Source organism: Heterocephalus glaber, unplaced genomic scaffold, assembly GCF_053883595.1.
Source record: "Heterocephalus glaber isolate CG9 unplaced genomic scaffold, H.glaber_assembly_v1.0 deba00000546, whole genome shotgun sequence".
Taxonomy (NCBI): domain Eukaryota; kingdom Metazoa; phylum Chordata; class Mammalia; order Rodentia; family Bathyergidae; genus Heterocephalus; species Heterocephalus glaber.
In genome coordinates, this window is record NW_028258147.1 from 27,388,408 (window position 1) to 27,414,317 (window position 25,910).

The 25,910-nt window shown below is 35.8% G+C and overlaps 1 protein-coding gene across 4 annotated transcripts in view; it reads right to left on the minus strand.

The window, feature by feature from the left end:
• The window catches only part of Glcci1 (glucocorticoid induced 1), a 102,175-nt gene extending 77,192 nt beyond the window's left edge, over positions 1-24,983 (minus strand). For 2 of the 4 annotated variants that reach the window (XM_004862737.4, XM_087204451.1), the window contains exon 1: positions 24,149-24,983. In XM_004862737.4, the coding sequence (XP_004862794.2) occupies positions 24,149-24,557 (409 nt within the window). In that variant the 5' untranslated portion in view covers positions 24,558-24,983. The remainder of the gene's footprint in view (positions 1-24,148) is intronic. The other 2 variants (XM_087204450.1, XM_004862736.4) reach the window with 2 other exon arrangements.
• Positions 24,984-25,910: the final 927 nt, after the last annotated feature.

Here is a 25,910-nt window from a genome sequence, read left to right on the forward strand (position 1 = left end):
ACTTAATAGATATCTACAGAGTCTTCAAAAAAACAGCAGCAGAATACATATAATAATCAGCAGGAAAAGAAACTTTCTCCAAAACAGACCACATACTAGCCCATAAAGCATGCTTAAGTAAATACGATACATATATTATGTTGCAATGCAACTGGAAATAAATAACAAAAAAAGGCACAAAAATTATGCAAACACATAGACATTAAACAATACACTCTTGAATAATCAATGAGTCAAAGAAATCAAGAAAGAAATTAGTTCCTAAAATCAAATGACAATGCCAGTATAACATAATAGAACCTATGGAACATAATGAGAGTAGTACTGAGAGGGAAGTTTATAGCTGTGAATGCCCACAGCAGAAAAACATAGCAAGGCCAAATAAACAGTATAATGATGTACCTCAAGGTTTTATAGAAAGAACAATACAAATACAAACCTAGTACAAGGAAAAACAAATAAAAACGATGAAAGCAGAAATTAATGAAATTGAAAGTAAAGAAACAACACAAAGAATCAAAGAATGGAAGAGCTGGTTCTTCAACAGAATAAACAAATTAGTCAAAACCCTTAGCCAATATTACCAAAAAAGGAACAAAAAGACCCAATCAATGTAATTAGAAATGACAAAAATGAAGTAACAACACTCAATAATTTGGAGAATCCAGAAGAAACGGATAATTCCTTGCTATGTATGAATTACCAAAACTGAACCAAGAAGATATAAAATCCTTGAATAATACAGGAAGAGAGGAAATTGAAGCAATAATAAAAAAAAAAATAAAACATATCAAAAATTCAGAACCCAATAGTTTCACTGATGAATTCTACAAGAACACTAGGGAAGATCTAAGGTAAATATTCCTCAAAATCTGTTCATATCTCTAGTTGTTGGATAAATGCAAATTAAAACAACATTGAAATTCTATCTTCACAAAGGATGGCTATCATCAAGAAATCAAATAATAAATGTTGGAAAGGATGTGGGGGAAAAAGGAACACTTCTTCATTGTTGGTGGCAATGTAAACTTGTATAACAGCTGCTGAAATCAGCAGAGGGATTCCTCAAGCAACTAAAACTAGAAATTCTACTTGACCCAGCTATTCACTTTCTAGGTATCATCCCAAAAGAGATAGACATAATATTGCAGTGATAAATGCATACCCATGTTATAGTAGCACAATTCTTAATAGCTAAATCTTGAAAGTGGCTTGTATGTCCATCAACAGATGAAAGGATAAAGAAAATACAATCTTTATACACAATAGGGTACTAGTCTGCCACAAAGAAGGATAAATTTGAGTCATCTATAGGCAAATGGAAGATCCTTGGGATGATAATGTTCAGTGAAATATATCAGACATACAAGCTTAAATATCACATGTTTTCTCTTATATGAGAAACTCAAAGGATAAACAAAGAATAAAATAAAAGACAGAAAATAGGGAGATGATCTTTCACAAAGTTGAAGGGGACCAAGAGATGGAAGGAGGGCAGAACAAGAGGTGGGAAAGCTGACAAGATTTAAGATGTTTACAGGTACTAACTCCCCACAATTAGTGTAATCATCATGCACTGCAAACATGTAATCATTTTTTTAAAGAAAAATTTAAAATGTTGGTGAGAAAAAAAATGAGTAAATTTGTGGCCAAGGGAGGTATGATTGCTGAAGAGATTAGCGCTATTAAAAGAAAGTACTTTGAATTGGGACAAAAGAAAGGTGCCTTGAGGGTACCACATGAATCAGAAAATCTCACCCACTGCAAGCTCAAGAGTGCAAAAATCTAAACCTTTCTTTTGAGAAGACAGTCCCTGGTCCTTGGGAAGGCCCACCTAGGGGTCTAGCTCAGTAGGATTCATTTCACCATGCTCTGCTATTCAGGCATTCAGCAGCCACTGCAGCCATGGTCCAAGGGGGCCCAGCTACTACTCACACTGCAGCAGACCTTGGCATTGTCCACATGATGCTGGTTTTTCAGTTACATAGAATTTAAGTTATATGAAGAGTTAAGTTGTAGGTATCAGGTATTTTGTACCAGCAATTGGAAAGCTGACTAGTAGAACTACTAAACTTTGTCTAATTTCGTGATTATAATCCCAATTCTTGTGTAAGAATATGTAGAAAAGCTCCATAAATCATTGCTAATAGGAAAAAAATTAGGATAGCATACCTAAAATGTACCAATAAAAATCAATTAAAAAAAGAAAGTTAGGATAGCAGTGTCCACATCCTGTTATAATATTCATTCAACCAATCTTTTAAAAAATTAATGTACAAAAGACAAATACAGTTTCTACCACATAATGTTTCATTCAATTATGGACTGCATATATGATGGTAGTCCCATAGGGTTATAATGAAGCTGAAAAATTCCTGACTGTAGCCATCATAACATAGTAGTCACTATGTTATGGGTGTTGTGGCACATGCCTGTAATTTCAGCACTTGGGAGGTTGAGACAGGAGGATTATGATGAGTTTGAGGCTAACCTGGGCTACTTAGTGAGTTCAAGGCCAGCCTGGACTACATAGCAAGACCCTGTCTCAAAACTACAAACACACACACACATAATAGTCCATGCATTATTCATGTTATAGTAATGCTGGTATAAACAAACCCACTACACTGTTAATCATATAAAAGTATAGCATACATAATTATGCATAGTACATATTCTTTTTTTTTTTTTTTTTGGTACCGGGATTGAACTCGGGACCTCAGGCTTGCAAGGCAGGTGCTGGAACCACTGAGCTAAATCCCCGGCCCCATATTCTTAATAAACTATTATATTACCAATCTGTTTATTATACTATACTTTTATTATTATTTTAGAATTCACCCCCTGCACATAATGTACCCCTCTACTTATAAAAACTTATTGAGAAACTATATGCCATGTTATGTCAACAATGACATCAAACATCTCATGTTTACCTCATCTCTTGACTCCATCAAGGGGCCACACCAAATGATTGACCTATACCATGAAGGTTTGTGTAAGTATACTCTATGATGTTCACATCAGGATGAAACTGCTTAATTACCTAATGTGTTTCTTACAACATGTTTCTGTTGTTAAACCATGTAAAACTATACTTGAAAGGCTGTATTTCAAGTCAACTTTAAATAAAAAATTCATTATTCCTTATGCTAGGAATATTTTAAAGACATGAAATAAAAATTTCCACACAAATTATTTAAAGAGTAAAAATTCAGAATCAGTTTTAGAACTGACAATTATGGTTTTCTGCCAAGATATAACTAGCCATAACATCATTTATCAAATATCTCTACTGCCTTAGACTTATCACGAACCGTATAATTCTATTTAAAAAAATTAATTTGTTTATATTATCCAAACTTATCATGCCATGTTAGTTTCTGACTGCCTCTCTATCAAAGCCTAGAGGCCCCCAAGCTTTTATTTATTTCATTTGTGATATTACTGACCACTAGTCAATTTTACATTTACATTTAGTTTAATAAAGTAATTCAACACTGGTTTGGCATTATTTATACATTCAACACAAATTATTTCTTCTTTCATGATTATAGTTATGATTCGAGTCAGCAGTTATTTCTCTAGTAAAACAAAAGTCAAGTATATCAAACAAGGCACTTTATCAACCTATTAATATAAAGCAGATTATGTAATGGCTACTTATCAATGAAGGATACTACACACCAATGAAGGATAGGAAAGTAAACAAGGCAAAAAACTTGGCAGCAGACAGAAAAATGATGCTTATGAGAATACCAAAGGAAACTCTCATAGAATTCTAAGAGTCTTGTCATGACGGAGCAATCCTGTTGTTAATATCTTCGCAAATATTTGAGGTAAAACACAGAATAACTATATAAATTCAGTAATAAATATGACAGTTTAAAAATCTGACTTATAATACAGTGGATGAATTTCCCAAATCCTAGTACTATTATGATTGTTAGCAACCAAAAATAACTGTACATAGTACAAGTTTTTAAAAAGACCTTTCTATTTCATTCGTTTTTCCTTCCTTTTCCTCTGTGGGAAGAAAGCCCCAAAGTAGATTGGGAGCAGTAGATAGTAGGCCTGGGGATCATCTGAGTAAATACTGAGGATACATAAAATAATTCTTCCCTTCTAGCAGTCAACTGGATATTCTATATTAAAGTAATAATAGTAAAATAGGCTAAAAACAGGAAACTATATTGGATAACAATCTAAATCAGTGACTGTTCTAACACATCAGTGACTGCTCTAACCACATAAAAATGGTTAAAATTAAGCTTCCAAAGTAACATGATATCAAATAAATTGTCCCCAACAATTTTTACTTTAGTGGCATTTATTGAAGACTGATTAGTGAGTTTGAAAATCTGATCTTGTAAGTAGCTAATCTCCAGTGGAAAGTTAACAAAGTTAAGTGGAATTTCTACCCCTCTAAAAAGAGAATGTTACAAAGTTTAAGAACTTCAGCTATAGGGCAATGTGATGTAAACCATCACATTCTCCAAATTACACTAACAAAGTAGAAAAAAAGATGCAATATTTTGGGATGTCATAATGTAGCCATATATATGCAAATCTAAACAACACAATATACAAAGTGCTCACTTCTTGCATGGACCTTAACATACTCAAACCTCATTATTTTATGTTCAGTCTATATAAGCAAATAAGAATTGTCAGTTGTGTGCTCAGCTCTCAATTTTTGATTAGCTAAAGCTTTTCATTTATACTGATTACAAAAAAAGAGCATTTTTAAACTTAAAGATTTAAATAACATTTAAACTCATGAAAAAAAGCTATTGCTCCTTCAACTACTGTACAAGGACTACAACTCCATGAAACGTAGCTGTCATAACACCACCAAGAATCAACTGCTTTGTATACTGTTCAAAAACTATACTGATTACAACTGTAAAAAATTTTAATTGTGGAAAGCTGTATACTTAGCAAAAACTATAGTTTTTATAGTTTAAAAAACTAAGCAGTAGTACCAATTTTTCTAGTTTTTTACTATCCAGAAGTCACATTAATAAAATATTATATAAAAGTATTGCAAGAATACTAGCCAATAGTACCAAAGCAAATATCCATAAAGATATTTTGTCTTGAATTTAAGCTTTTAAATATGTGAAAGCTGTATCACAGTCAACATAGCAAAAATAATCATATCTGTAAGGTAACTTCATTAATGTTCAAAATAAAAAGTACCACTAAATCTCATAATATAGTACATACATAGATGTATATATACAAATGTGTGCTAATTACCTAGTATTGATAAGAAAAACATTGAAAGAGTTTTTATAAAATAAACGGTGCTTTCTGAGCTCTATAATGTCAACATGTGGGCATGTCTGAAAAGTAACAGAAACAGCTGTCTAGTACTTCACACAGAGACTGTATCTTAATAAACTGTAGAACATAAAGGTACAAGGCCCTCAGGCAACACACAGGTGGAGTAACCAATGGATCTCGAGGATGGGATCTTAAGATGTAGTTTTATGTAAAAGGATTACCAGGCAGATTATTAAAAATGCAAGTTACTTGGCCTCTACTCCAGAGATGCTGATCAAACAGTTATAAACCAAGACTGAACAACTATTTACAGCAAACCAGGTGGATTATAATGCCATCACCAAGTTTGTGAGCTACTGAGGTATAAAGAAATGCTTCTCAAAGCAGGAGACACTTGCTTAAAATGTTGATTTTTAGGCCCAGTTTCTTGTCAACAATGTGCAACTCTGGCAATAGAACCAAAAAAAAAAAAAAATCAGAACTTTTAATAAGCATCTCAGGTGACTCAATGCTACTAAAAAAAGCTTAAGAGCTATTGTCTGGAAGACAGGCACTAGATCTTCAGGATCTAGGAGGTCAAAAATAAATTCTTTTTTGATAATAACCTTCACCATTTAGAGGCACTGAAAGTGTGACCACACACTTAAGAAAATATCTTGCTGGGCTGGGGATTTAGCTCAGTGGCAGCACACCTGTCTTGAAAGTGCAAGGTCCTGAGTTTGATCCCCGGTACAAAAAAAAACCCAGAAAATATCTTGCAGGAAAACAGTCAACTGATTCTTTGAAATTTGCAATTTGGAGCTACACTTCTAGATCTAATAAATTTAGACATCTATTCAACTCCAAAGTTTTACATTTTGAACCAAATGCTAGCCATGGCAATAGGTAGGAACTTTCAAATTTAAAAACAAAGCACTATGAAACAGAATGCTTATGAACACTGTAAAGTTAACAAAGTTCAGTACAGTTTCTTCTGAAAATGACACACCTACTCAAATAAGGCATTCTGCATACTAACAAAAGCTACAATAAAAGTTATTTCCTGAAAAATATAAGGCAGTCTGAAAAATATATTAAGTAATGCTCTTATAAAATGAAAGTCCCAGAGCAAAATTAAATCAAAGATTATATTAATACATAGGTCTTATTTAGGTCTTAATAGTTTAATTTTGGTCTTATTTAGGTCTTAATAGTTTAATTTTATCAAAAAATGTAAGTCTGAACCTGAAAATATTACAATATTCGGTACCTAGTTTGCAAAGACAACCTTCACCTTTAACAGAGTCAATGAGTTTTTCATGTTTAACTTAACTCATTCATTATTATTTCAATTTTCTTCAAAATCAAAAGAGCAAATGTGCTGAGAGTGAATATGAGTCATTAAGTTGCTTTTCTCAAACTTCGAAATACTATCCTGAAATGACATAATTTTCAATCTAGCTGAGATCAAGAATGGCCATAAATAAATACAAACAGAGACTTTTCCTACTATTGGTTCTCTGAGGTTAAGCATAAATTTGCTAAAGCTCTATTCTATTAAAACGTTTACTTTATGTAATGAGAGCTACTACCTTGAAAGCCACAATTTTAAATTTATTATCACTATCAACACCGAGTCATTTTCTCCTTGACTACAGTTACAGAGAATGATTTTCAAAATAAATTTTTAAAAATGAGAACTGGATAATCAAGAATAAAAAATGTGGAGACTTGTCTGTCTTTCTGCCAAATCTAATACACAATAATATTGATGACCTGATAGAATTACTACTAGATTTAGTTTTCCAAAGTCAGCAAACTACAGGCCCTTCACCAATAGGTTTTGTCCTTTTTCCTTAAAATATAAAATAATGAAAAGCTAGGTAAACATATGGGCCTCAGTTTTAGTCCTTTTACAATATCTGAGACTGAGTAATTCATAAAGAAAATAGCTTTATCTGGTTCATAGTTCTGGAGGCTGTGGAAACCCAAGAGCAGGGTGCTAGCATCTGCTCAGCTTTTGGTGAGGGCCTCATGGCATAAGGGCAAGTGAGCACATGCAGAAGAGAGACCAAAAATTGACCTTGCTTTAAAACAATCCATACTCAGGATAACTAATCCAGTTCCACAAGAACTCACTTCTCACTCCAATGAGAGGGCATTAATGTGGTCATGAGGGCCAAAGCCTCATATTCCAAAGACTTCCCATTAGGCTCCACCTTCCAACACTGCCACATTGAGGAACTACACTGTAAGTTGTGGTGGGAACAAACTACATTCAAATCATAGCAGCCACTTACAATAAAATCACCAAATTCATATGAACTTCAGATAAGTCTCTGGCACTAGTTCTAAATATACTATCTCATATAAAACCCAAAGACAAAACTAAAGACTTCTCAGTGTGCATGGATTCTGATCGACCAGACCTGGAATCCTGCCACTGAAGCAATCTAGAAAACATGCAGAAATAGCCAAATGCTGCCCTGTATTAGCTGGAAATGACCCAATCAAGAAGCTGACAAGAGAAACATGTTCTGACCAAATAAAGCCAGATGGCTTTGTAACTCTGTAACCTCAGGTCCATCAAGAAAAATAAAAAAGTAGACAGTCATTAAGGTATGATTCTCTGGGTTATAGCTCACCCAATACACATATGTCAAATAACATTCATGTTGATAAAAGACATTTGAAGGAAGAATTTAGTCTATTTTCAAAGACAGTATCTTTCTGTAGCAAAGCTGTAAGAAAACCACAAAGACATACTATACCTTTCAATGATAACAAACAGCCCGTTGGTTGCCACCACTATAGTAGCAATATAGCTACTCTAAACTTAACAGGAAAAGCTTCCAACACAGAGTACTATATTGTGGAGAAATTACTGCAACTGAATCTGAGTGGGGCAAAACAAGGTCAACAGAAGGAAAGGAAAGAAGATGGAGAAAAATTTGGAGAAGGAAGTAAAGGAGAGTGACTGCAGAGGCAAGATTTTTAAGTCACTTTACATAAACAACAGAAGTGCAAGTAATAGAGTCTTAAGACTATAAACACTATCCTGAAGAATCCCCCCTTCTTAAAAGTATAGAAACACTCTTTAACCTGATGAAATGAGCTTCAGAAAAGAACAGCAGAGTAGTCCCACATAAAGTTCTTTCATAGGGCAAAGAAAAAGAAAGGTACAAGGAATAAAAGGTATCCCTACAAAAATGAAAGAATGTCAGACATTCCCATAAAAGATCCAGTTGATAACCTAATATTCCAAAACAAGCTAAAAACTTTTTGTTAAATAACAGAAGTGATGAAAAACCTTATAACTAGAAAATCTCAAATGACATTATTTGAGGTCAAGAGAGATATGAAAAGACAAGTAACCAAAAACTCAGAAAAAGTTTAGGAATAAAGATTTATTACAGTAATGAATACTAAATTACATAAAATAAGAATAAAGAAACATCATAGATAATGCCTTTACAAAAATAACAAATGAAAGAGAGGACAAATTTTAGAATTAAATGAAGTGATAAAAAAATTTCAAGATAAAATGACTGATATGTAACATAGGTAAAGGTTCAAAAGTCCATAAAAGGAGTCCCTAAAGAACATGACCAAAGAAATAACACAAGAAGTATAAAAAACTATAATTGAGGAAGAGCCCCTAAAATTAAAAACTTGAAACTACATATTGAAAAAGTATATATATCTAGTGAAAAATGATTCAGAGCAGCCCATGTTAAATATATCTTGATAAAGCTGAAGTGGACTTAAAGTATGAAGGCCACAGATAAAAACGACTGCATATCTAAGTTCTTGCTACACAAACTAATAAAAATTTAAGGAAAATGTTCCTGTAAGTCTTTCCTGAAGAACTTAGAAGAGAAAGTATTTTCAGCCAATTGCTTGGAAAGGAATTAACATGACTGGTGGAATGTATGAACCAGTCAACTAGTACCCTTGAAAGGAGACAAGAACAGCAGCATGTTCAGTATCTCTAAGCCAAATACTAAATTAAATAAGTAACCAGAAAAAGATAGTAAAATTAGTTTTCTCATTTGAATTTAAGATTATGAATTTCCAGAATATCTGATAACTGAATGTAAGATATCAAGTTCCTTTCAGAACTAGATATAAATATGTATTTATAAACATCTACATCTATACACTTCTTAATATTCAATTCAACATTTTCAATATATTTACTTGCCTCAGAGAGACATGTTTTCTTCCTAGGTAACCTAGTAAGAAAATCAACCCCTGCCCAATCTACAGAAGAAACTATAACTGGAGCAGCTACATTCATTCCATTAATAGAATTTTTGTTTATTGTCTCCTGTCAAGCTGAGAAAGAATAAATTTCCAAAGTGCATCCTATAGACACCAAGAACCAGGAAGGTTGAAACAGGAAATCCTTTTTATGGGGAAAAGTGTTTACCCTGACAAGTGGTGGGACAGGGGACTGAGGGTTTTGAGAAGAGAAGGCCACGTGTAAAAGAGACCATGGAAACCCTGAAGGACCACCTTCTCTTTGCAACTGGAAGTCTTTTTGTCTCTGAAGAATAGGTTCTCATCTCTCTAACTCACTACCTACTGGACATCTCAATAAAGAAGAAAAAAAGTCCCTAAATTATTTTCAAGGGCAAGAAAGAACTACTTTTGACTATTAACATTATGGAATCGCTACAAAATGATGATTAGATTATACCATGTAAAATGCGATATTTAGTTTCTGTATGATTATAGTTCCTATGATCCTGAAAAACATCTGAAAAGTAACTCTTCTTTGAAAAATTATCAGCTTTCTTATCTCCTACTTGTATAAAAAAGACAATATGACAAAAATCAATCTGCTAGACAAGCGACTAGCTCGTCTCAAAACTGAAAATTTGTAAAATTATAAATCTGTACTTTAAAAGCATATAGTTTACAACTGAAGAGATTCAAACACATGAACATTTTGCTCATGTAATAACAACAAATCTAGATTAGCTCATAACAGCCTAATAATAGGGTGAACAATTAAATCCATAGTTAAATGTAGAACAGATTACATGAGAAAGGCTTAGGAAAAAGTGTAACCACTTAACCTCTGTAAGATATCATTGCCAATTAAGCTAATCTATGGGAGCCAGGCAAATGATAAACAGAAATCTGTACTAAAATCTGTCTGGATCCACCAGTTTGCTTAATGCAAAATAAACTAGTAAATTAAATCTACCTTATAAGCTACCACAGTGTATCCCTAGATCCAGTAAAGGTGATCACGTTGACTAGGAAATACACAACAAACTACACTCCTCTAGACTAAATCCAGAATAAACAGGCTCAACAGAATGAAGGTTTCAGAAATAAGGAAACACAGATGTTTATTCTAGCATTTATTTTCATAAATATTGACTCCAAAGAATCAAATACATAGCTGTGAAGCGGTAGTTTTTCCAAAATTGAATGCTTATGAAAATTGGAATGGCCAAAAACTGCAGCAAACAACCTGGAAGAAAATATCTTATACAAATGACATCATTGTAAAGGCCAGGAGTAAAAGAGAACATGGTAAAACATGGGTCGGTGTTTGAATACACAGAACACCTTCCACCTTAACAATTCTACAAATATTGTACATAAAAGACTGCCAGGAACCATTGCTAGAGACAGAGTTACTTCAGAAGAAAAAAAGTCTACTGATGGGAAAAGGGGGAAAATCCCATGAAATCTTTCAGAATAGCATTGTCCTTTACTCCTCTACAATCTTAGTCTTGAATAATCTATAACACTATTGACTGAACAGTACTTCAGTCAGAATGGCACTGCCCCAGAGACAGAATGGACTAAAAAGTTCCAGCGTTTGCTATTAACATCTAATTTTTTCTTTAAATAATGAAAGAGCATTGTTCAACCTGATTGTCCCAAAACAAAAAAGGAATTAATACCAGATTATAGTTTTTGAATACAGCTTTAAGCATTAAAATTACCTAGCAAAGTTACAGTATTTAGAATAAAAAAACTGAACAGTGCCTAATATACTGGAGACTCATCTCAATGTGGAAAGAAAATAAAACCACACCAATCCAATTACACAGACAGCTCAAGTTGGTTTTCATCCTTCCCTTTCTTTCCCTTTTACTTCTGATTTTTTATTTTTTGGTACCGGGGATCGAACTTGGGACCTTCTGATTTTTTAATCCTTTCTACATAGGGTGAGATGGGACAAGAACTGAAGAATGTGTTACATTATAAATAATGTAGTTCACTTTTTCATACACATGTCCAGTTCTTCACTTGTACCTACGTGTCTTTACACCTATATTTTAGCTATTTTACTGTCACTTAAGGAACAGAGAAGAAAAAATAATAATATCCAGAAACCCATTTACTGCACACTCAAATGATTAATGCAAAACTTATCTCCCAGAAGTTACACTACGTAAGAGCCAGGCTTTAGTCATATTTTTTTTTCTTTAATACCTAGTACATCCAGTCAAAGAGTATTTGTTGAATTTGTAGATATTACTTACTAAGCCCTCTCCTTTGCTTTTATGAAATAAATATTCAGAAGCTTAAAAAGCGCCTGGCATATACTTTGGACCACTTTATCAAACCAGACTTTTTGGATGAACTTCAAATAGCTCTATATTTCTCTTTAATATACTTTATATGTTACTCATATAAAACTATTGTGAATGAAGTACAGGACTGAAAAAAACTAGGGTCTCTTCATTGTGTTTTCCTCATTTAGATAAAAGGCCATGATTCTATATTCAAACATATCACAAACAAGTAATTAAGATAGGTTCATATAGTACAGAACTCTTTATACAGTGTATACCCAATAAACATGTTTACCTAAAATAAAAAGATTACTAAGCAAATACACTAATCTTTTTGCTTTTGCCAGGTACTGAGAGACCATGAACTCAGTATTTTCACAAGGCTGCCACTGCTTAAAATATCTCTGAACTCTTCTGAAGATGATCTTTTAAAATTAAATCAGAGTAGTTACGGGATCCTTAGTTGGTGATACCATCCAGACAAATATATTTCACCAAGATCACACGATCAAACTTTTGGAGTATCTCTTGCATACTGATGGGACCACTGAGAAGAATGAGTCATAACTGTCAATGTGATGGATCAGATGAGAAAAGAACAGGACTTCTAAAGTGAATTTTCAAAGTGGTTCAAGTAGCTGCAGCTGGTGGACCACCCTTCTTTAAACTGCTTCTAAGCACCCTTCTTTAAACTCTAAGGCACAGTAACATTGGTAATGCCAGTAGCTACAATTTGAAAAAATTAGTGGCTTATCACAATAAAATCCCAGTGTATATCTTCATGGCTGACAGATGGCCTTCCACATCATCATTTGTCTTACGGCTTCGCTATAAGACTGATTCTAGGTGCTATTTCCTGTGCTTCTGGAATTCTGTTCAGGAAGTTCTTGCCTATGCCCATAACTTCAAGAGTTTTACCTATTTTATCATGCATACCCATGTGTATAGCAATATAAGTCATAATATCCAAATCTTGGAAGCAGACTATACATCCACCAACCAGAAGACTGGATTTTTTAAAAATATGATATTTACTCACAGTGGAGTACTACTCTGCCATAAAAATAAACTTGAGTCATTTGTAAGAAAACGGATGCATCTTGAGACTATGTTAAGTGAAATAAATCAGACACACAAGTTTAAATACCACATGGTTTTTCTTATGTGAGAAACCCAAAATATAAATAAAGAGCAAAATAAAAGACAGATAATAGGATTTAGGGAGACAGAATTTCTCAATCAGTAAGGGGATCAAGAGATGGAGGGAGAGGGGAGGCAGAAGAGGGGAAGGGGGTTAAAAGAGGAATAAAGATGTGCTGTGTATGTATGAACTCCACGCACAGAATGTAAACATTATGCATCTCAAACACATACTAACAAAAATTTAAAAAGAAAGGAAATGGAAAAGATCTATTTATGTTCATTTATAACAGCTTCTTAGGATATTAATTTTGCTAAATGCTAGAACATTTTATTCAGCAATTAGAAATTACACTATTCAGTAATTTGTTTATAAAACCTCAGAAGAACCTCAACCTTGTGTAACAGACTTTCTAAAAAGTTTGTATAAATAATATTTTGGTAAACTGAATCATTTTACATGCACATAATTAAAAACATTCTATAAAACAAACCACCACCATAAAATGTGCTTTACTGTTAAAATTTTTACGTTATAATGAAGCACAAATGAATTCACATTCTCCTTACATGGAGCTTAGTATAATATACTTGTGGTCATTAGGAGGCTTCAAAAACATTTAAATTTTTAATTAGAAGAGCCCAACAAATTCTGAGCATGAAGGTTTTAAGTTACTCTCAGTTTAACAGATTCAAAAGCTGATTCCATGGAGCCTCACTAGATCAAAATTCACGTAACAGAACTCTAAATGTATGTAACTCAGAGATTCACTCTACAGAATCCTATCTTCTATCTTTTAAAATGTGGACCAACCTGACATAACTCATATTTGTCCTACCTATCTACCAGCAAAATCACCCAGCTCCTTTGATAATTATACAAAGGTCTAATCAGTCCTTTTTCCAAGCTTTAGCATCATCACTGAATGGCACACCCTAAACAAGGACAGAAGCCATTAGTTACTGAAACCATATTTCTAGAAAATAGGCAACATAAGAATAATCTATTACCTTTAATATCTGTCATATATTTATAGGACTGCATGCCCTAACAATCACTGTTCAGTAGATGTGAATATAACACATACACACACAAACTCCCTCTCTTTAGCTCAAGCAAAAATCGCTATGTAAATTCTATGAAAGCATATAACAAATATTTACTGCAGGGCTTTCTAAGCACCAGAAACCATACTAGATACTGGAATGTTACAAACGGCACAGGTGCCATTAGGCGAAGCAAACACCACCAAAATTACCCTGAACACAAAACTACAAAAAAGATTTAAGTATTAGATTTTTTAAAAAAGTAATTGTTAAGGCCCTTGAAACAGTTGTATTAACTAAGTAATAATACAGTGGGTCAAATATTCAAAGATTCAGCAATTGTACTATATTTGTTTTCTTCAACATTTTGAAAAACTTCAAGTATGGGACATTTTAAATGAATAAAGTAACTAATAATTTATTTCATTACTTTTCCTATATCTTCTATTTCTCATAATTCCTATATGCAATTCAGAAGACTTAACATATGGTTATATTCAGAGGCCATAAGCTTTTCTTCAGTGTTCTACACACAACATGAAAAAAACAATCAGCCCACAAAATATGATTCATCTATTTGTTTCACCACAGGTTAATTGTAACACGTGTTTCCTTAAACAGGAATACTGGATCTGCATAAAGATGTTATTTTTATTACCACACAGCAAAACATGGCAACTGTCTTAAATAGTAGTAATGCAAAAAACTGTACTGCTAATATTTAAAATAAAAACTAAAGTGGATAAAAATTAAAATAAGCAAATTCTCAGTATACTAAAGAAAAACAAGTCATTAAGCATTCAGCCAAGATCCTGAGTAAATGGTTATACATGACAAGCTTACTACTTTCCACTGTAGCTCAGTAATAGTAGATACTCAGTCAATGCAAGTCTTACACATCTTAATAGCCTCACAGGACATTCACTGTCTTAAATTTTACTGCACAACATTATTACTACATATTTCTACATCATTACACAAGAAAGCACATTCAACAATACAGTTCAGACTTCTGCAACAATATGTGTGTATCCATGTTCAGGGAGAGAAAGGACCAGTGACATCATAATAACAGTAGTATATTATAATACCTACAGGCAGAAAAACACATTAGATCTCTATACACTATAGGAGCCACTGGAGCAAGCTATTTTAAGAAATAACAAAAAATATATAGAGTAGCACTTTAAAATAGAATACCAAAAAATCTCAAGCTTAGACAGGTAAGCATAAAATCATACTTCATGTACCAAGTCCAAAGCTCAGAAAAGAATGGTGGGTCCAATTACAGCAGATTTTAAATAATTTTACATTGTTCAGAAATATGAATATGAGTGTACCAATTACATTTAGAATACACACTTTGTAAGAATCACAGTTCTCCACACGCAGTAGGGGCTCAATAAATACAGTATTTGTTGTGTCAAAGAGAAAACTCCATTAGTTTTACTGACTACTGTACTTGCAACAACGAGCACAATACCTGACACAATATTTCTTAAATGAAGTTATCACCAGACTTATATTAATGCTACACCATTCATTATATAAACAGAGCATATGGCTGTATGTTATCCAAAAAGGAAAAAAATGAGCAAATGCAATCAATTGAAGTAGGTATATTTTTAATAATGGGTCACTCTGGCATGTATTCAAACAACTTAAAATAAGTTTTTGAAGCTATATGATCAAAATATTGCAGAATATTTGGCCTTCTCCTGAACTTAATTTTTAAGTACAACCTAAATCCCCAATTTTATAACACAAATAAAACTGCATCTATCCACGTTTGCTTGTCCTGTTTAGTAAGAACTAGATGCTTACATGATCTGACTTAAAGCAGGAAAACAGCTAATTCTTTCTAGAAATGATGCATCGGGTCATGCCAAGAGTACTTTAGCAAAAGAGAATGAAGCCAGGCATATTATCACATGCCTGTGATCCCAACACTCGAAGTTGTGACAGGAGGATAATTCAAGGCCACCCTGGAGTACATAACAAGGTCCTACCTAAACAAAACAAAACAAAACAATAAAACAAACAGAAAAACAACAAAAGCCCTCAAAACAACGTTGTCATGAATATATTTTGTTAAGAGAAAACCAGCCAATATATAAACATCCATATTTTGCTAGGATCTTTTTGTGCCTTCCTGCAAGGATCAATTCACAGGTTTGCATGATAATAGCAGTTTTTATATGGCTTGAGACAATGTAATCCTGAACAACAAAGCCCTGCCAATATTACTTCACTAATTCAACTTGTAAACTGATACATTTAACAGGAAAAGTAAAAATAATTACACAAGAAATGTTATGAGAAAGTATATCCATCATATAATCTATGTAAGACTTTCAATTTCATAACAAAAATAGAGTTTCTAATGTTACTCATGAAAGGACTCATTCCACATTGACTATGAATGATAACTTATAATAAGCACAAATTGCACTCATAAAAAATGCCATAACATCCTGAAATTATTAAAATTAGATATTGAAATTTATTTTCTGTGTCACATCAGCAAACCTAGAAGTGTCATATATACATAAACCAAAAAGAAATTTAAGGTTGTATGCCTTACTCTGCCATATCAGGAAATCTGCAAAGACACTATTTTAAATGCTGCTAAAATATCAAAGATGAGTCAGGGGTGGTGACACACACTTGTATGTAGTTCCAGCAACTGGAAGGCAGGATCACTTGAGCCCAAAGCAGCCTGGACAATACAGTGAAATTCCATCTCAAATAAACAATAAAATTTTAAAACTCAAAGATAAAAGCCTCATATTGTTGGGGGAGATTGGAGCTTTATGATACATTATAAATAGGTAGATATATCAAAGCTTATGTTGCCAAATATGAAAGAACTTACGTTACCCAAATTTTGAGTGTTATATGAATTAAAGTTTTAAAAAATTAAATGCTAAATTCTGTCTTAATAAAGTTGTGGGACCTTTAAGGGCCAAAGTGAAAGCTCAACAGTGGCACAGGAAGGTTTCAGTGTTATGACATTCTTATATGCATACCTGGGGCCTGAATCACTGGGGATACTCTGAGCTATTTTAATTGTGTGGAACTAGAGGGTATATCTATTTAGCTTTCTCTTCACTCAACCCTCAAAGCTAATTTTAACCTTTCTATGACTTCACTGTATAGGCAGTGGGATAGCCTGTTGTGCATTCTTTCCTGCCCCATAACTAACTGGGTTCCAAAGGCAACTTGCATCTATCTGGAAATCAGGATTTAGAGCATATACAAGGGAACTCTAGGCTTTATGTATGTTGCCTGATCTTGGGCCAAAAATACTCAATTTCCAAGCACTTCATTTCCTCATCCCTGAAGATGCTAAAGCAAGTACCCTGTATTGGGTTCTGGTGAAGATTAGTGACTTGGCATAAAAGCTTAATACACAATAACTAATTCATTAAAAAGCAACTACTCTAATAAACTTTCTTTTCCTTTCATTAGCAGAATCTATTTTCTACTCAAACTCTTAAATACCCAACACCACCTTATTAAAGATAGAAAAAATAAGATGCAAAAAGTCAGCCACTTGTTCTAAGTCAAGTGTTAAACCTGAAAACAGAAGCCAAGTCTCTTAACTCCAAATCTAACATTTCCCAGTATACCATGTGCTGCTAATAAACTTTTATGGAACTATTTAGAAAATAATTACTTTGGACTTTAATTTGATAAGTGACTCTAGAGAAAAAAGCCAGGTTATTTTATCAAGTAATAATGCGGTCACAGATGCTTTTTTTCTATTTTCATTTTTAAAAAAGCAAATAATCCCAAATGCAAATTTACAGAATGAGTTATAGCACAACTCTAGTCAGCCAATACTCAATATTTTTCATTCTACTATAGTACTCATTTCATGAGGTATACAACAGCTATTAATTGTCCTACGTACTCTAAACAGACCCATTGTTTTCTTAAGGAGTACATTAATAACTCTTTAGAAATATAAAAGTTAAAATTAGCTAATGGACAATTCAAATATTTTCTCAAGCCCATATTGGCCAAATAACAGAATATGGCTGTCAGTACTTGATAAGTCTTCAATCTGTAGTAAAAAGAGGCAACAAGTTTTAGCATCTTTATTTTTTGTTATGAAACACATCTAGGTGTTCAGTGGGTTTCTTAACAATTCTCGGAACATAGAAGACAATCTCGGGCAATAATCTTGCCACACAACAATGGGTTCACTAAAGTTTAACTCACCCATATTTTTGGCAAGTCATCATTAACTACACCACCATGGTGCTTCTTTAAATTTTCTTCACAGGTCAACCCATAAGTTGCAGATATAATTGCTGGCTCTGGGGAAGTTTGAATCTAGTATTAGTTACTGGGATAAGCACTTCAGGGATGGCTGAAGCAGTATTATTTTACCACCATCTATAACAGCCTTTAATATTTATGAAAGGAGAAAAGAATTTCTGTTCACTATAATGATTCAAGGACAGTACAGATTTTGCTTACATGCAAGGAGGACCAAGGATCTCTATAGCTGTCTGTATTTATCTCTAACAACAAAATTGAGAAAAATGGACAATTCTTCCAAGCTTAATTTCAGTTACATTCATTAAACTAGGTCTCACATTTCTAGACATTCTGAAAATGTCAGAGCATATCACAGTACAGTCCAATAGTGCCATAAAAACAAAAGAAAACAGCACTCATATAAATGTTTTCTTCTTACCTACACCTAGAGACACAACATAGTATCACTGAGGTCCTTGTGAACTTGTCTCCTCCTGGCATTTGGCCTCAATGACATTCACGTGAAGTAAAACAGCAATGCAAGAAGGTTTTCACCATGTTGGTTCTTATGAAAATGAAATATTGCACTGGAAAATTATTTTTCTATAATTTGTTCATAAGTAAAATTTGTAGTTCTTTTCAGCATTATCAATAATCCATTAGAATTTGTTTTGCAAAATAAGCACAAATATTCTTCTAGAATAGCAAGAGGATGAGGGAAGTCAGTCATTTTCAGGGGTCCAGGTGAAGGGCAGAGGAAAAGACAGGTGGCTTCTGGTTCTTCTGTTAGTTACCTAGGCTTTCTGTTAATAGATAAGTAATGTTCTTTTGCTTCTGCTTACTTTTGGTAGACCAGTTAAAGGACATACTAAGTTAGATAAACTCAATCTCTTGTTAAAATAATTAAACTGTACATAGGACAGAAAAGAGTGTCAGTGATTTGGTTTCTTAGACATCTAATAAGAGAACAAAATTATATATTGATGATAAAAGACTGTGAGCCAGGCACAGATGCAGGACAAGTGCTGTGGAAAAGCCTATTTCGATAGTGTCTGGGAATTTTAAGCTCTGGAGAAAAGACTGAGCTAAAATTAATAAAAATGTCATTAGTATATATTCTTTGGAAGATTATTGGCTACACGTGAAAGTTTGGTAAATCAGACTTTGAGAATTTTAAAAAACTTCAGACTTAAGGAAAATCCTTTCCTACTTGTTGAATGTGGTCATTTACTCCCGCTTTATTCATTGCATGAAGGCAAATTTCTTCTTTGTTTTCTTATTCACATGTAGTCTGTATTATCACAAATAATCACAAGGAAGTCATGATCCTCCAAGATTTATTCAATATACAAATCCTAATTTACATTAGGTTTTGCAGAAATGTATACTAGTGAATGACATATCCTTGTGTAAAAAGTACTATAATTAATGAAATGATTTTCAGTTCAATATATACATGCAAAACTTTGTCTACAGTTAATTAATTAAGGTGCTTTTATGCACCTTACATAGTCAATATTCAGGACGTTTAGAGAATTAGCCATTTGAGAGGAACATAATCTTTGAACATAACATGGTAGATTCATTATCTATAAATCTGCTTATCTATTACTATTCACTCTATGATCTTGAAATTTTATGCACCATGAACTGATGGGGAAAACTAGATTCATAAATAACAATTCTGTTACAATTTAGTGTAGTTCTCACTGGCTGAAAATCTTCCCCAAAATCACTATCTGAAACCTATTACTTTAGAAAAAAGTCTTTTAACATATTTTTCACTCTAGTATAGGAAAGCTTTGAAACAAATTCCTATATGAACTCTAAGAAAATTAATTTTAAAGGGGAGAGGCAGAACCTTAATCTCCAGAAGTATCAGCCTAAGTAAGAATAAACTTTACAAGGAAATAATATCTGAGTATCTCTGAAAAAAGAAAAAGTTGTTTAAAATGTTTGCATTCTACAAGTGGGTACAGCCTAAAAATGACTCAAAAAGAGGAATTTTATGAAGAGATAAAAACGTGAATGCAAATGAATTGATTTAAAAATATAGATATAAACATATTGCCTACAGTCATTCAGCATTGTATGTTGGCTGACTTTGTATTATCTCTTAAAGTACAATCATAATTTCCCTATGAATAAAACAATGAAGTTCTTAAGATACTCAAAGATTCTAATCAAATTTCATTTTAGAGCTAGCAATCTATTAGAGTATTAGGGCTAAATAAAGCTGATGTTAAATCAGAAACTAATACATGCTATTTTTCATAGCAGAAGCTTTGTAAATTACAAGTTCTTCTGTATTTTTTGATACTAGATTTGATACACTTAAAATAAGCAGTATTCTCCAACCAGAACTCTTATGCAATTGTTTATACAAGTTTTAGAGCTTATAATTCAATCTAATGCTCAATCTTTACAAAATAAACAAGAGGATTTGATATTTGATTTGCATTTCCTACTTAGTATCTTGCATAATAAAATTGTATTTGTTCTGTGTTTCAAGACATGGGTTTTGCTCTGTGAGGTTTCATAAAGAAGCAACTTTATTGTATTTACTTTTGGTTACTAATGATCATTAATTTTAACACTAACATTCTGCTACAGTCTCATTCCAGTTGTTCTATTTATCTCAAAGATAGACTTTATATATTACCATTACAAAAAATAACTATTTGCATAATACTTTATGATTTTACATCTATCACAAGTACATCACAGGGAGTCCAAGGATGCATTCAGCAGCTTGTCACTCAACATTTCAAGACCCTTCAGAACCAAACAAGGGGGAGGGTGACACTGCTAATGGTAAAAGTGCAAAAATGAATATAAATAACAAAACTTGAAGTTGAAATAATACAGAAGAAAAAATACCAACAAAAAGAGGATGATTCATGAGCATAAACAAAACAGTTTCAACTTGTAAAACTCCCTGTCATCTATAAAGAGCAAGTTTTGCAGATTTATGCAACTTCTGCTACAGTAACCACTTAAATTATCTAAGACTATGATACCATAAGAGAAATTACTATTTTTTGCTGGGTTGTAAAAATCAGTATCAGGTAATATTAAAGTTCCTCCTATTTACAGAATTCAGGTTTTCCTCAGCTTTGTGAAATGATCTAAATATCATTTCTCCATTAACTAGCCATAACCCTATAAATATGCATACTAAGAATGTTTAAGAGAAAAATAATGACATATGTTTAGAAACTGTTATAATTTCTTCTTGGTAAGAGAATTACAGAGAAAATTATTTAAAGCTTCTATATTTTATTCCATAAGCATCACTCCAGATAAAATGCATAAATACTGAATGCTCAGTTATGTCATCTCTAAACCAAATACCCACAGCACTTGCAGCTTTCTGTAAACAACATGCCTCTATCTACATATCCCCTGGGCCTCTGTCTACTTAATTTAATATTTTTTTAAATGCTGTTTCAAAGTGCAATATAATACCACCATCTTAAACACACATGCTCTGAAATGTGCAGAAAAGGAAGGAGGGGAGCGCAGGGAAGACATGGAGCACGTTGTTGTTTTTCATTCATGCAGTATAGTGATGTCAGTGTCTGCAGCAGCAGTGGCAGTGGCGGGAGCCCTGACCAGTGAAGGCTAAAATGCATTGAAGTCAGAACCTTGCAGAATTCAAAAGAAAATGAGTGATCATTTGAAAAATTAAATCAGCTACACTATGGATTTTAAATAGCTAAGTAGACAGAATAGATTAGTTGTGTAGTTTTAATATGGGTAGAAAGGAACAAGGCAGGATGTGGAGAAGAAACATAGGGGTAATATAATCAGGGAACTTAGAACACAAGAGCCTACATTCAAAATCACTTCAATGGAAGGAACTGACAAAACCACCTGGTGTTAAAAACAGAAAAAAAAAATCTCTACCAGAAAAAGCCCTTCAATTCCCAACACAAGCTCACTGGCACTGCAAATCTGTCTACTGCACAGCCAGACTCAGAAAAGTGTTTTCATCATGATTGCATTAAAATTGCATTAAACTGGGGATGTGCCATGCTACAACAAAGAGGAGAGTTTAAGCCTGATCACAAATTTCATTGAAACTACTTGATGATGGGCCATGTAATTCCTAAGCAATTAGGGCTTTTGAAGGATTCAGAAAAACAAGTTGTACTATTATCTGCTGTAAGATGTTACTGTTTATCAACAAAAGGGAAAGAGGTACTAGATGGCCACTTTATTGTTGCAGCAATTGCCTAAACTTCTCTTATCTGCCCACAAAATCCTCTGTACACAATCTGCAATGCTTATTTTATCTCTTACACCAGTTCCTTAAAGAAAAATCCCAAAACTCAATTTATGCATTATTAAAGCTAAATCACTCAAAAATGTATGTAATTGCTGCCTTTTCAGTTACCTCTCCTATAATACAGCTCAAGAAAATGTGCAGGAGAGTTGCATATGGCATTAATCTGTTAGAAAATGGTGGCCTTTTCTATAAAATACAGCCAAAGATGTGTGTTCATTATTAGGGCGATCACGTTGTTTTCATTCATTCATTCAGGATTTGCTGGAGGATGTCAGTTCTGCAGCAGCTGGCTTGACCTGGGGGAGGAGTGGGGGAGCAAATTTCTCCCAGCGCATACAGATTACAGCATGTATTTCTTGATGTTCTTATACGGAGCCCACTGCACTGCATCCTACACTGGGGTTCACCATCAAGTAGTCTGAAAACAAGTGGCTTAGGAGCATGCTAATTACAGGTCTCAAACATTAAAACTAAAAACACCAAAACTGTGGTCATAACACAATCACTTTCTTCTATTCTAACAGCTTCATCAAGAAAAGTCCACTAAAAAAAAAATTCCACATACCACATAAACACTGTACGGAGCTTGACTGTGTTTCTCCCTTGCAAGTAGAGATTTTTCCACTCAGTGTGGTCCCTTCCCTCCACAATGCAGCAGCAGCAGCAACTGTAGCTCTAGGCTGGGATCTAATAATATTAGCTACTCCACTCCCTCATGGGCTGTAAGTCCCTGTTTTGGCTAATCTTCTCTTTCTCCCCGAGGACTCAACTAGATAGTGCACAGTGTACCTTGACATAAACAAAACCAAACCAAAACAGAAAACATTAAAGAACGCCCAGAGCACCCACTAGCGCACCATTACCTTTGACACCTAACAAAAAAAAAAAAAAAAGAAAGAAATTTGGTCTTTACATTGCTCAACTGTTAAGTGTACTTAAAAATGAAAACAAAACAAAAAGTGAACAAACTTCACAAACAGTTTTTAGAAATTTATCATGAAAATCATGAGTTGGGCACAAGCCGTTTCTAGTGCAGAACTGCTCTGATGCACGACTGTATCAAGTAGAGGACAGCGAATAAAAAAACCCCTAAATACTGTGCTTCCATTACACACTTAAAAGTGTTCCATCTCCACCATAACTAACACCATCAGCTTATCGAAAAAGAAAAAAATAATTACAGGCACGTTAGGAACTTTGCAGGAAAGCACAAAGAGGCTGAAGAGATTACTACCACCACCTTATCCGCCGCTGGAGAGTTTGTGTGCGTGTTTAAGTGTTTTCGCCCAGCGCCTCCTTCCCTGGCTACAAACAGCAAATACAAGAGAAAGCTACTCAGCTCTCCAACTGAAAAACCTTTCGACGCAGGAGAAGGATGAAGAGAAAATCTGCGGGGCGTCAGGAGGGTCAAATCAAAGTTGCTCTGCAGTCCGCTCCTCCGAGCCCCGCAGTGACCGCAGGGGGGTGAGACTCCCAAAGCCACTTTCACACCTCGGTCGCGCACTAGCAAAGAGCGGCGGAGAGGCTCGAGTTTCCAGAGGGCTCCGTCGGGGAGACCGGCCCGGGCGCGGGAGGGTTGGCTCGCTACCTCTGCACACGGGCGAGCCGGGGCTCCGTCTCTCAGGTGAGCTGCTCCGGCGGTGGCTCTCCGGGGAGCAGCGCGGGCGGCCCTTGGCCCGCGGCGCCTGCTCAGCCGGGGCTGCGGCGGGCGGCGGCGGTGTCGGGCTGGGCGGGCTGGGCCCCGGGAGGCTGACGAGCGCGGCGCTGGCGGGCGGGCGCGTGGGGCTGTGCTGGCCGCCGCGCAGGAGCTGGAAGGGCACCGTGGCGCGGATGGGCTGCAGCAGCCGCCCGGCTCCAGCAGCCGGGGCACAACCCACGCCGCTCGCACCGTTCCCGCTCCCGGCGGCGGCGACAGGCGGGGAGCTGGCGGCGCTGCGCCGCATCCTCTGCGGCGCGGGATGAGGGGTCTGAGAGGAACTGGAGGAGGAGGTGGACATGGTGGACGCCGCCGACACCAAGCGCGGCCGGGCGGGCGCGAGGAGCCGAGAGGCGAGGGTGCGTGCAAGCGAGCGAGGGGGAGGGGCGGCGGGCGGAGTCTCGGGCCCCCTGCCCGCCCGCACCCGCCGCCCGCGGGGGAGGGGAGGCCGCGAGGACAAACGTCCAAGGGCCCCAACCGCCGGCTGGCTCGGCGTGGCGGTCACGGCCGGAGCTGTGCGGAGCGCAGCGCCGCCGCCGCCCCCGGCATCGCGCTGACAGGGAGGGCACCGGCCGGATCCCGCAGCCTCCTCCTCAGCCCTCAGGGCTGCAGCGGGAGAGAGCCGGGCAGCTGCAGGCAGGGCCGAGACTCCTGCCTCGAGGGACGGAAAAGGGCCTCCAGGTGCCTTGCGCCCGCAGACCCGCGCCAACCGCAAACGCCGCCGCCTCTACGCGCTTCTCACTCAGAATGGCAACTAATTCTCCACTCGTACCCCGCCCCCAGCACCGCCTCCTAGGGCTTCGACCCCGCAGCTGCCACAGCGAGCATCCCCATTGGCCTTGCTGCTCCCCACCAGAAAGCGACTGATTGGTGCTATGCTAAAAATGAGAGGCGCTTCTACCAATGAGAATGGTGAATCCTGCTTTAGGGGCGGAGCGTGGGAGAGTGAACGAGTGAGTAGGGGGCTGTGCGCAGGGAGGGGCCTAAGAGTTGACAGCCCTGGAGGTGAGAGCGAGACTGGGAGTGTGTTCGTGTGTGTCCTGCTTGTGCTCCAACACCACAGACACCCACACGCCCCGGTGAGCAGGTTGCAAGGGCTCCGCCCTTCCAGGCTGTCTGTAAAACTTCAGACAGAAGAGACTTAAGGCGAACTTACTTTGCAAGCACACCTGCATCCGGCGGGATGTGTTAGAATTAGAACCAGAAGACTCGATCCCTTCCCCTCTAATTTTAGTAGCCTGAGTTTTCGTGCCTTCATAGAGTCAAAAGAACTTCAAGTGCTGAGGAGCAATTACTGGAAGCTGAACAAAGGGCACCTACTTTTACAGTTTATCTAACATGTGTAGTTATGCAGTGAGAAAAGATCACCAAATTCCAAAACAATAACTCTAGACTGCAGAGATGAAGGAATTTGACATTATCACACCATCACATTCACGGAGGGCACCTCCTTGGCTTTCCCGAAGCAGATGGCCGCTTGGGAGGAATAAATACCAAACATAATGTCACGATCCACTGTAGTAAACTTGTTTTTATTTATCAATGAAACTAAGGATGTAAAACTATTTTAGATGACTATCAAAACCATAAATCCACCCCCACAGTAAACAAGTTTTAAAGCTTAAGCAGGAACAATTAAGGATCTATATCAGAT